Source organism: Cyprinodon variegatus, unplaced genomic scaffold (assembly GCF_000732505.1).
Source record: "Cyprinodon variegatus isolate N-32 unplaced genomic scaffold, C_variegatus-1.0 Scaffold1078, whole genome shotgun sequence".
Taxonomy (NCBI): domain Eukaryota; kingdom Metazoa; phylum Chordata; class Actinopteri; order Cyprinodontiformes; family Cyprinodontidae; genus Cyprinodon; species Cyprinodon variegatus.
Genome location: NW_015151531.1, coordinates 251,527 through 265,016, shown reverse-complemented (window position 1 = coordinate 265,016; position 13,490 = coordinate 251,527). Strand labels below are relative to the sequence as shown.

At 35.4% G+C, this 13,490-nt stretch overlaps 1 protein-coding gene across 1 annotated transcript; it reads right to left on the bottom strand.

Moving 5' to 3' along the window:
• Positions 1 to 467: 467 nt before the first annotated feature.
• sla (Src-like-adaptor) lies at positions 468 to 7,476 on the bottom strand. Its single transcript, XM_015400148.1, has 8 exons — positions 7,319 to 7,476; positions 6,819 to 6,914; positions 6,056 to 6,155; positions 5,805 to 5,891; positions 5,579 to 5,682; positions 3,336 to 3,467; positions 2,833 to 2,962; positions 468 to 2,341 (listed from the first exon to the last, which is right to left on the bottom strand). The coding sequence occupies exons 1-8, from the start codon at positions 7,320 to 7,322 to the stop codon at positions 2,140 to 2,142; spliced, it is 855 nt and encodes a 284-aa protein (XP_015255634.1). The 5' UTR covers positions 7,323 to 7,476; the 3' UTR covers positions 468 to 2,139.
• Between the last annotated feature and the right edge of the window lie 6,014 nt (positions 7,477 to 13,490).

The window sequence follows — 13,490 nt, the reverse complement described above, 5'->3', positions numbered from 1 at the left end:
AGTCACACTTCTGTTTGAAAATGCCTTCCACGTATAATTATCTTGACCTTTTCCTCTACAACTAACCAGCTGACACGTGACTCAGCCTTATTTCACCATGCATTTTTGGACGTGTGTTTCCGTATATAGATCTAGAGCTATACGTAAATGTAGATAACCTAGACAGAGTAAGAACAATGCAGCTTTTTTTTTTTCTTTTTAAATCTAAATGTATCCTACATTTGGTGATTCTACAAATTTGAGGCCATATCTGTAAATAATGCAGAAGATGAAATTGCTTTAGAACCAAGTATGATCTAGCTGGAAAAGCTTTTAATTGTTTTCCATAACAAATAATTTCATTTTTGTGTGGTTGATATTTACTTGCCGGGAGTTCATCTATTAATAACAGGATCAAATAGGGTTTAAAGTTTAAATATTTTTATGGAAATTTTGCAGCAAAATAAAGATCACTCACTATAGTTTCAAGGAACTTTTTATTTTTCACAGTATGGCAGCATAGATGTCATGCATGGTGGTTGCTTTAGATTCCACCTTCCTAGCTAAACAATGTCAAAGCTTCCCCATACATTAAGCTGATATTAATACATTTTCCAGGAGTTTCAAGAGCAGTAGAAAAAAACGCACACAAATTACTAAGGTAAAAAAAAAGTCCCAAGTATTTTAATCCCAGAATTGACAAACAACATTTTTATTTACTGCCACCTTGTTTCAAGTCACTAACATTTAGGAAAACAAAGAATAAATATATTTTTAAAAGATTATTAAGAAGGGCTAAAAATATTATAGAAAAACACTGCAAACCATGTTTACAGTATTGCAAACAAATATAAAATTGACTATACAAAGGTAGTTGTTTCAATTGTAAGTAGAAAAGGTAATAAGCTGCACATTTAATTACAAATACTAATATATGACAGACATTTCACAAATTAGTGGAGAAATATATGTAAAAGCAATAAAGCTTACTGTGTAGTTAAATAAAGCAGAACAGTGAATTTTCATCACCTTCACCTGACTTGAAAAAATAGAAACTAAAATCCTGCATCGTTTGTTAATTTTTGGCCATATTTCTTTTAGCCATTTCATTGTACTAAATTTGAAAATATTTAATTGGCGTAGTCTTATTTCACGTTTAACAGCTCAGATTATCAGGTCGATATTGCATTCCAGTTAATCAGAGAATGGGTCAGCCCTCCTGTTGGAGCTGCTTCAAACACCTGCACTGTCTGAACGAAAACCTGGATTTTTTTTTTCTTTACTTAAAGGTTTTAAAACATTTTCTTTTTGCAAAAACACAAACAGCCAGGGCGATAAAGCTGAAAGAAAGCAACCCACCATAAATTCAATGTTTTGAATTTGCAGTAAGAAATATAAAAACAAATCATTTTTGTAATAGTAGGTATAATTTTTACTTTTCTGTTTTAAGAGATGCTATCACATCATATAGCCCATTTCTAATTTACATTTTATTACCACATACTTTCAAAATGTTTCATACTCAATACCTTTGAGATGCAACACATGGACCACATCATGCTTTCTTCATCTCCAAACAGTAAACAAATTTTTTCATTAACCGTGTAACCCAAGGCGGATAGAAAAGGATATGACTTATGACAACTTCATAAGGTACAGATGAATGAATGCAATGAAAGTGAAATACAACAAATATAGATCTATATCTCTCTCTATCTAATAAACTGAAATAATATAGGGCGAGAGAGACGTGTGTGTGGTCTTAGTTAGACATGCTTTGGTCAATGAACATTAATCTCATCTCCAGACAAAGAGAATTAGTTTGAACCACTAGTACTTATATGTATTCAACATACTTCCTATTCCAATAATGCTTGGTTCTGTTACTGAAGCCATGTGCTGTATATCCACACATCAAACCCATTCACACACTGTTCACATAAAACATCAATCTTTATATTTGCTTAAAAGTGTGAGTACTTAATTTACTGTTAAAAGATTCCAAAGTGCTGATATTTAAACTCACTTTTATGACTCTGACCAGCGCTGGGTCCATGGATTTTTCGACTGTTACGTAGGAGCTGTAGTAGATATCATGGAGTCTCTGCAGGCTTCCTCTCAATCATTTTTTACTTCCTTCAAACTGATCCAGTTCTGTCATTAGAAGTCTTCTTCATATTGGAAATCTGCATTATTGCTTTCAGGAATGGCATACACAGATTTAGATTTCTTCTTTCTGCGTTCTGCTCGCTGCTGCTGAGGGTTTTCCTGGCCAGAAAAGGACAGATAGGAAGCGATGCTGTTCCTCACACCGTAGCTCACCATGTTGTCACTCTGGCTATCTGTGCTCACCAGTTGGTTCCTGTTTATCCAAGAGATAAAAAACCCATTATTATTATCATTATTATTTTTAATCTGTTTTTAATCTTTGTTGACCATTGTAATTGGATTTTTGTGCTTTTTTTAAAGGTTTGGTGTCTTTTTTCTTTTTTGAGCTATATTTAAATTTCAATTTATGTATTATTTAATACACACTTCCTTTTTTTGTTTTGCATATATGTTTATTTCTGTAAGGTTGAATTTTTTGCATTCTATATTTGCATTTTGTGGTTATTTATGCTAGTCTGACTTCAGTTTCACAAACTGTTCTTCACTTTGCATCTAAAGTCCTTCCTATTGCGGGAAATAATTTGTTAGAAGATTGTTGTTTTTTTAAAGGTTATTTAACAGAGGTTTGGTTTTGGCATTTCTTTATGTACCTCATCTAATTTACACATCACAAACTTTCATTTTCATTTGCTCATCCTCTCATGAATGAGTTAGCTTAGTGTGATTTTGATGTCTCTTCTTTACCTCTCTACTTTTGTCCAATCAAAGTTGTGTCGCATGACCACCGTTGGCGGTCCAGGGTTCATGTCCAAGGTTTCGGTTTTTCCAGACAGACAAGGGGTGGTTAGCGTGCAGCATAGCCCATCTGAAGAATCTAAAGAGGAAGGGAGAGTGGAAATTAAATGCTGCATTTTAAAAACAAACTAATTTTAGTTTTTAAGATTTGCATTATGCTTTTATGCCCTTCATTGCTCAAGCAAAAACCACTTAAACCAAACTGAGAGAATGGAGATTCCTGCCACCTATGAGATAGCTCTGCATCAGCTATCAGCGTTTCATTAAGCAGGTTGTGCATGGCTTGTTATTATCTATCACCGATTCATTATCTAATTTCCGGTTTGTTCCAAAAATGTTTCAGGAAGTATATATAATGTTCTAAATGATAAGATATGTTTCTATTTATAGAAGATACATATTATTTTCAGTAACTCTATTTAAATACATGAGTTTCTACATCATCTACTCACCAGAATAATGGCTGATCATGTCTTCAAGGCATTGAAAAGTGAGCTTCGGGGATATGTAGTACCAGCTGTTGTCCAGTCTGAAGATCCGATAGTGCTTCACTGCCCTGTGCTTCACTGAGAGCGAATACAGACCTGAGGACATTGTGCAATATTACTTTGGAGATAATCATAAATATGGAAAATATAAAAATGTTTAAACAGCAAGATATGAACTTGTATGTTAATGTAAATTATTTAACAATTCACCTGTTCAAATCACCTGTTTGACTGCTCAGTAAGGACATAAAGGAATAGTTCAAGAAGGGATGTTCTATTTCGAGATTGTGAGCCGTTGATTTTAGAGATCAACCAATGAAGGTTTTTATGCTGATACTAATTAATAATACTAATCAATCTAACTGATCCCCGAATATGTGCTGCTGATATTTTTGGGCTGTTTTTTCAGTCTGATTCTGCTCTCTGTTCCTCCATTTACATGATAAAAAAGGCATAACGATAACAAATGTTACACAAGTGTAAATCTGAACAAAATAAAACGTTTATTAAAAAACTTCACAAAACATTAACAATAAATAATAAATGGAGGGCGCAGCGAACGCATTTGCCTCACACAATCTGAAGGCATGGCTGCTGAATGCACTTTTCAATCAACCAATAAATGCACGTATTGACCCAAAAATCAGTTAACCGATGTATGGTTGTAGCTCTAGCTACTATTTTATCATCAGTTAATAACTCTTAAGGTGTCTTCATTTAAATCATGATATTTGTTGGTTTTGATTTCAGCCTCCAGAACCAAGATTAATTAGTCCAGAAGGCTGAATCAAGCCCAAAGCATACCCCAACAATTCTTACACAGCTCAAATATCTAAAAAAAAAAAAGTGGTACAAAATGAATACTGGGGAAATCTTAAATAAAAGCCGGTGATCATTTGCATGTTCACCAGAAGTAGGCGACGGTCTGCCACCAGTCTTCATGTGTGAAATGTTATAAAAACAGAACGCTTCTAGTGTTGGTAGTCTGGGAAATGACCAAACAGAAAATGTAAAGATTGCCATTCACATAATCGCATATTATCTTGTTCTCTATGATTTTTTTCAGATTGAAGTCATTATAAGTAGAAATATACGCAGAAGTCCACTTTCATCACTTAAAAGTTTGTTGTTATACTCGCCCTTTTGAATTAACTGGTCAGGATCCATACTGAATAAAGACATCAACAGGAAATATACAAACTGCTTATAATCTTTAATCAAAAACTCAGTTAAAAAATAAACTATTTGTTTAATTCCCCTTTTATTTATTAAATGTAACACACGTCCGTACTCAACATAAAAATGATGATTTGTTAGAGGGATTTTTTCACCTTTAAAACATCTATGCCCATGCTAAATAATGGAATGCTATTACAGTTATCTTTTTATCCATATATCTAAATAATACATTTGAATCTCACTGCAGTTGCTCTACTCATTTTGAGGATTAATCAGAAAAGGACCGCACACTTTGTTTGCAACTCTTAGATGAGAAAAATCTTGCCAATTACAAATAAAAAAAAAAACAGAACACTTTTCTTCAATTTGAAATGATTTGTTAATTTTTTTAAATGTTTACAATTTTACTGCAATAAAATAACTTTATCTTGGCAAACATTCTTCATTATTCAAATATATTTCATGATTTTATTTCCCTCTTTCATTTTACTTATTAGATGCATTTTTACAGATTTTATATAAATTGACATGCATGCTTTTTGGTTTGTAGGTGTGGGTGTAACATATGTATATGAAAAGGTGGGGGACATGTTAAAGCTGGCTGATATGCAACAGATTTGTGTTTAATGATATATATTTATAATTCCAAATTCAGACCCTTATCCTTACCCTATACAGCCATAATCATTACATTTATAACCCTGAACTTAAGCTTAACTCAATTCAATTCACACCTTAGTCCTTAACCTAAAACCTAACCAAAGAACAGCTCCACTCTTCATAAGGAACAGTTGTTGGTCCCCACTTGTACTTATAAATCCCCCACAAATAACTATATCCCAGAGAAATTGTCCCCACAAGGTCACAAATACATGACCAAACATACACACAAAACCTACACTAGGCGCCTGCTGCAGAAGGCCACCGCCTCCCTAATGAATGGACATACAGATAAGCAGCAGGTACTGAAGTCACCCTAACCCTAGGAGGTGAGCGTGTGTTGGGTACATAGCTCTGCATGCTCCTACCTCTCTCCGTGGTGCTTTCCCGCACCAGAAATGAGCCCACTCTGTTCCCAGGTAAAAGAAGCAGCTCTTCAGCTTTCTGCCTCCCCACCCCCTCAAACAGCCACCTGGCAACAAGACAAACATGATATATATGGAGGAAGTTTCATGATAAAATAGGAAGAGCTAGTATTTATTCTGCTGTTGGCTGTGTCTCCCATGTTGAGAAGGAACATCTAGTTCTACTCACCCGTGATAAACCCTCACCACATGGCTGTTGGGTATATAGTTTTCCTTCCCTGTCTCAACAGAGCGAACTTTCCACCAATAAGCTTCCCTGTCCACAGCGAAAAGAAAAAGAGGAATTAACAGCTGCCCTTTCTGGTGAGCACTTCTCTAGAATGAGATGTTACACCATAAAGTGGTTCTTTTTTTGCAATTGTTTCCCCATAACTTTGTTAATGTTTTGATGACTTGAAATAAATGAAACAGAAATCATACTGTGCAATGACTCTTAGCTTCTCCCCCATTCTGTAGATGGGCTCGCTTATTTCCAACGAGGGGTAGTCGTCGATCACCACTACTATGTCATCATCGGAACCTGGCAGAATGGGAGCATATTTACAGCAGTTAACATACAGATTGCTGTATTTAAACAGGCCTTATAGGAAAAGTCTTTAAATTACCTCTTACCAATTACCATTTTTATGAAAATGTTATGAAAATGTGTTTTTATCTTGTTCAGAGCTAGCTAACTAATCAATAAGGTGGTGCAAAATATTTTTTAGCAGTGGCTGGTGGCATTTTTTGCTAAATTAAAGAAAAGAGAGATGTTATTTATATTTCTTATTTAAATACATAAACTTATGTACTACTACTTTTAACTTATAAAAATAGTTAAGAACAGCTTAACATAAGGAAAAATGTCAAATGTGTATACAGGTTAAATGGGAGGAATATATTTTTGTTGCATCTTTGCATTGATCGTATGTTTAATTATTTCAAACATAAAAAAATTTACTTTATTTTTTAGTAAATAGCATGTACTTTAGTTTCATACAGATGACGATTCTATATATAGAAAGTCAGCTCGAGTTTTGTTTTCACAATTTAGTTTCTGATAAAACAATCCAATTTCTATAATGCACAGACAAGGATTTTGTTTCATTCCATTTTAATTCCGTGCAAACATGCCTCTTTTTGTTCTTTTAAATAAAGTGACCTCAACCCTACGGTGTTTTGAAGTATTTAGCATTAAGCCTACCCTTTAGAGCACTGTCCTGGTTTTCAGTGTTCACTTTGCTGCTGGCAGTTCCGCCTCGCATCATGTTCCCCATCCTCCAGGGGACCAGCATCCAACCTGAGGTGGACAGACAAACATGTAACAATTTTCCTTTTTCCAGCTGCTTAAAGTCTCTCTGTTGTTTTGCTTGCTGTATTCTGCATGTAACTGTGAGTTGACCATAATGCTATCGCATCCGAAACGCTCGGTTTAGAATGGGGAAGCTGAGGCTAGATGCTATCGGGCAGAATTTTCCATTGAAGCATCCAGTATGGTGTAGAGTAAACTGATAGCGGTTGCATGAAGTAACATTTTACAAAACGCAACCTTTCAAACTCAAATTCAACTTGTATCTATTTCACATAATGATTAAATTACATTACATATGTAGGCCTACATAGTTTTCCTTTATCTTGCACAAAAAAGTAACTGCTCTGACTATTACAAAACTAAGAGAAAGATCTGAAAAGTAAAATCCTTACCCATAGAATTAGCAGTTCATTACAGGTGTTTCAAATGTGCCAATAAGGGTTATTGTCCAAACAGGGTCAGGGTGGCAGCAGGGTTGTTTCATGTTAGCGAGACTTTACCAGAAAAACATGTAGAGTGCGGTGACAGCCCTGCATCACACTGCAAACGTACTTCCTGTACTGAAATGAGGAAGAGAGAAGGCAAACGTGTTTTTTAAAACCAGAAAACACGCAAGTGTAGCGTTAACACCCAATGGCTGAGTAAAAAAAAAAAAAAAAACTTCCTGGTTTTAGCATGTTCCAATTATTCCCTTTAGATTACAATTAATGGATTTTTATCTGATTGCAAATATAAACAGGCCTGTTTTCTTATATTGAATCAAAATGTATCAATACATTGATGTTCAAAGTGAGTTCATATAGTTGAAGTATAAAGAGACTTACTGTAATTGGGACATTCTTATCAAGCTGAACACAAAGGACCTCTTGCATATTAGTTTAATTTGGTATAATTCAAGAAGTATTGAAAAGAAGACAAATAAATTCAAACAACATGCTGTAATTGTCACTTTTTGCAACAGATTTGAAAATTGTGCAGCACTATCTATTGCAGCAAGTCATGGGGCTGTAGAATTATCCAATTTCTCATTGAAATAAATCAAAGCAAACTTCTATCTCAAACACAGACTTACACTAGTTGGCCTCTTTACTTATGCTAATCTTAATGGTATTGATTTGGGCACCCTCTGCCCTCAAAACTGCTTCTATTTTTTTTTTCTTCTGAATTTAACAAAATATTGCAAGCATTACACAGAAATTTTGATCCACAATGACATCATGTTGTCATGCAGCCGCAGGTCCACATTGTAAATTTAGCGTCCATCACAAGATCGAGACTGAGTGGATGATGTCCCAGTGACTTTGGAACACACTATGTGAGTAAAGGAGAATGTTTTGATATTAGTGACTTGCTGCACTATCCTGCTGGAATTAACCACAAACAGATGGATACACTGTTCCTAATGGGTTGGATATGATCATGAAAAATACCAAGGTAGCCTGTAACAGTTGGACAAATAAACGATCAACACTGTTTCACTATCTGTCTGTTTGTTCTTTATATAGACAAGGGACTTTGGTGAGAAACAATTCATAATCAGTGAATATTTATCTCATTCATGCCAATCTGTACACCCTGGGAAATGGTTGCGTTCAAAATTGCATTAGACTAGTAGGATCTGAAACACTATGACCGGCTTGTATGGCCATAACCAAGACCCTAATTTCAAAGGTCCTTAAATGTTTTCTAAGCCATAACAAGGACTTTGTTTCGGCAACTTTATAAGCCTGGAACTCAACACTACACCAGACATTTTGAATTGAGAAAGCTTTCTGGAAGGGAAGCAAAACATCTTCAAACTTGGAAAACAAAGTCCAGTGGTTTGTTTTATGTTTTTCTTTTCTTTTTTTTTGATTGACTATGACCTGTACTGTAATACTGGTACATTTGTTGAGCGAGGAAGAAGAATTCTGCCATCCCAAAATCCCAAAAGACACTTTAATTAAGATACAACAAGACAAACAAGATAACAACAAAAGAGACATTCTGAAATGTACAGTCCTTAAAAATGTGTGGCTAATCAGTATGAACAATATTGTTCACCTCTTGGTCTTACTGTTCAGCATCACAATCACGGCTCACACGAAACTCTTTCTGTAAACTGTTGTCCTTCCTTTAGGGGCCTGAAAACTACAGCCAGAATGAAGGAGCTGGATATCACTCTTCACAGGATGTGAGTCTTCATTGAGGATACAGTTAGCTTTATGCTGAAACTGTGTCCCTTAAAGAGAAGACAAGGAGAGTTGAAGCTCCAAATTAACTTCTCAGCTCATTTGATGATTTGGATTAAGGAGTTTTTCTCCTGCAGTGACTGATAACCAAAGCAAGAAACCAACGAATATGATAATAGCAACTCAATGAAGGCATGATAGAAAAGGTTTAACATACTGTATACCTATCAATGTTAAGAACAGTTTCCAAAGATGGAACAGCTTCTGATGTCCCCACTTACCTACTGCTTCACAGTTCTTGATGAAAGTCAGTTTGTCATCAATTGTAGTGCCAATAAATTTGGCGCTGTCCTTTTTTTCAATGCATTGGAACTGTGTGATCATAAGTGAATGAGTTCTATAATCAGTAACCATGTACGTTGCTGTGGATGTGTTTAGCACCAAGGAGGAGGGATTATATCACCCAATAAAATAGTGGATTAATTATTGATAATAACTGATAATGGCATTGTCTGCAAATTTTAAAATGTTCTCGTTTTCATGGGCACTCCTGCACATGTCTGTACAAAGGATAAAAATGTAAGCGGGTGGAGGGAGACACATCCCTATCTTAATTTATATAGATGGATACATTTGCAGCTTTGAGACTAGACATTTTATTCTATGCATACAAACACTTGAATAAATTTACCTAAGGTGAGGGTAGGGGAGAACAAACAAACTCCAAACAGAAAGACCCTGGGCCAGGAATTGAACCTGCAACCTTTTTGCTTCAAAGCAACAGTGCCAGCCACTGCACCACCTTGCACCCCATAAAACATCTCCTCTTCAATAATCACCTTTAATTTTGTTCTTTTGGTCTACCGATTTGTTTTCTTTTTTTGCAAAGCTAAAGAATCAGAAATCTCTCATCCTTTCTTATCTAAAAGACTCTTATCACATGTTTCTATTTATATAAGCAACCAGAACCAGTACACAGACATTATGGAAACTTGTTTATGCAGCAGTGAGATTGTGTGTGAGGGTGTGTTAAGCACATATTAGTATAAGTTTAGTGTCAGAGAAAACACGTTTGACTTCATTTCCTGTTTTAAACTGATTGCAACAGGAGTATCCAAAACAACTTTAAATAATAACCAACCAGAATGTAGAATATATATCTGTACTGTAACTGCTCAAGTAAAAAAAAAGAAATCCAAATTCCATTCTCTCTTTAAATAACACCTGGAGTGACTCAGAGGAGTATTCACATATTTGAATTTCTTAATGATACACCATGAATGATAATGTACTTTACTAGGTTCTTGTGTGATAATTCAACACAAAGTGGAGCTTAAGATTGAAAAAGGAAAGTGTAAAATCAAAAACCTAATGAATTCAGCTTGCCTGGGTCAATTATTTGTACTACCACTATAATTCAAGCTGCTCATCTTATGTATTCACTCTAATAAGACCTTCCTCATTCTTGTACACATTGCCACATCTCCTTCATGACCGGGGTTGAGACATTCATGCATTCTTACAAACAAGAACAACATGCTTGACAGAGTTGTGCATATAAAATAATCTATAAGCTAAACAAGTTCATATGTTATGCTACAGAAAACAGACACTGTGGTTTTGGTGCTGGTGGCCAGTCTTTAACTGCCAGCACTGACTATGTGGCTGCCAGGAAGGAAGTTGTCTCTAGGTTTGGATTAAAATAAGTTCAGAGTCATCATTTGTGTCTGTGGTATTTTGTAGGTTTCCTGCGGTGAGTTTAAAAAGAATACATGCAACCCCTATAGCATACACTTCACTAACCTGTACCGTATCAAACATTTTTAAATGTTTGTCTTCTTTGAATAACAAAAGGTAACATGATAAGAATAAAGAAGCAACATCAGAGAAACAAAAAGGTAGAATTCATATGATTAATTCTCTTTTATTCAGCATAGTAGAACACAGTTGTTGTTTTTTATGTGGTTGCTGAGTTCCTATTTGACCTGAATATTAACTTCATACTCATTTTTGTGAAAATGTTCTTAATATTTAATGTTGACAAAAATTCAAGTCTTGGCCACCTCTGCAGATCACTTGACCGAGGTGTTCCAAAGTTTTTCACCACGTGTGCAAACATTCAAACATCTAGGCATACAGACTGCTTCTACAAACATTCTTCAAAGAATGGATTGCTCCCAGGAGCTCAGTGAACTCAAGAGCAGTTCCAGGATATGAAGCCAACTGTGCAGTAAGTGAAAACTCTTCTCTACTTAATATTCAACCACCAACTTCCATACCTATTACAAAATAGAAGAAATTGGACACAACAGCAAATCTGCAATAGTCTTTGGATGGGCTTAGGGCGCATAGGCTACCTGCATGACGTTCTATAAGGGAAATCACCATAATCAAACATTTGAATGACGCTAACTGAACAGGTGTTTATTAGATGTTTATTAGATTTTATTTTAAAACAAAAGCTAATCTTAGATTTCATGCTGAACTAGCTTTGTTAGGGTTGTTTGAAAAGGGTTTTTGTCTAGCCTGAGTTCCCATTATGTTCTCAGTGACCTGTCCAACCAAGGATGGAATACATAATTTGTACAAGGCCTGCTGATGTCAGCTGAAGCCTAGCAGATGATGAGCTAATATACCTGGAGAGGACAATGCAAAAACCACTAAAATTGATAAGTGAATCCATTTTTATTCATCGATCCCAGTGGACAGGTTTTTATCCACAGGGAGGCTTTGTAAGTCTGGTGATTTCATACTGTAAATACTTTCTATAAGGTAAATAAATAACCAGGACATGAAACACCAATACTGTCAAGGAAATAAGTGCCTTTTACTGTCCAATGTCTTGACTGAAGTACTTAAAGAAGCAGTACAATACAAGTTAACATTAAAGCCTGATGTAATATTATTATGTATTGTTGAAATTATTTTGAAAATTCTGAACATAATGCATTACCAATTAGCAGATACCTTCTAGTCTGTTTTAGGTCCATTTAAACTGCAATAAAGTTGAACATGTAAAGCTAATACTATTTGGATTTATAGAGTAAAATTGCCTTAATTTATTGCAATTGTAAGAAACATGGCTTACAGATGAGTAAATCCCAAAATTCAGCATCTGGAAAAATTTAAATAAGGTGAAAAACTTAAGTATTGGGAAGCCTTGGTGTGATATACTAATCAGGTAATTGAAAACTTAAAACACTTGTAAATATTTTCCAATGTATTGATTTGCCTTTTCTTGTGGATCCCTAGGGAAGAAAGTTAACAAGGAGGACTACTAAATGGATAGACATGCAGAAGACAGTCACTGACTCTCAACAAACAGGGTAAGCTACACAACTTAATGCTTAAGAAGCTGATTGTTTACAGTGTTCTTTATCCAAGCCTAATAAAAAAAAAAGAAAAAAAAGAAAAAAAAAAGAAAAAACAGAAGAAGGATTTTCAAGTACATTTACTCAAATAGCTTAATAAGAAGCTGACTGAGACTGGATGAAGTGCAGAAAAAACAGCTCCGTCCGAATCCCTCTCACTACTGCTGTGCCATGTTTATTTAATATAAGCAATGTTGTTTCGGCTTGTTATGCTGCCTTCATGTGGTATGGTAAAGATGATCCTAACTAGTTGTAAAGTGGAAATAACCAGCAAATTGTGTTCAAGTTCTTTTGTTGTTGTAGAGAAGAGAAACATGTTGGATCCAAAGATTATCCTGATCTGCTACTTTGGCAAGACAGTTGGACTTCCTAATTCATCTGCTACAGGAAGTGGAGGATGCATCAAATGCATTGAATGACTGCTAGCGGGCATCTGCTAAATTCAAACAATAATGTTTGATTTTGAAACATATATATTTTTTAAATATATATTTTACAGCATTGAGTAAGCTACAAACGCCACAGTAGAGAAAGCTTATCAATGGAGTATTCACCATACAGAATAGTTCCTCTGCTTTCTGCATAGATGAAACGTCAAAGTTTACCTAATCTCAGTGGCTCAGGTATTATAGAATTTTCCCAGCTCTCCAGTGGAAATTAACGACATGAGTAGGTGTTCTTGTGCAGTTTTCATGTTGGCTTTTGGTATTTAGCATAATTGCGATAACATATGCATTAGATCAGCGGTAACACATAAATTACTGTAGTGGATCGACCTGGGTCTGATGTTCCCACTGTGTGCTGATTAGAACTGAGCCATCTCAAGGCAATTTTTAACCCTCCTTTGACCCGCGTCAATGCAGGTCAGTGAGCCGTTTGCACTGAAAGCCAATTGTTCCCGGGTTTTTCAGCCAATGAGAAAGGGGTATTGGATTTCCCTGAGACAGACTGGCACCCCACCGTGACCCTGACAGATAAGCAGCAGATGGATGGATGGATGGACGGATGGATGGATGGATGGA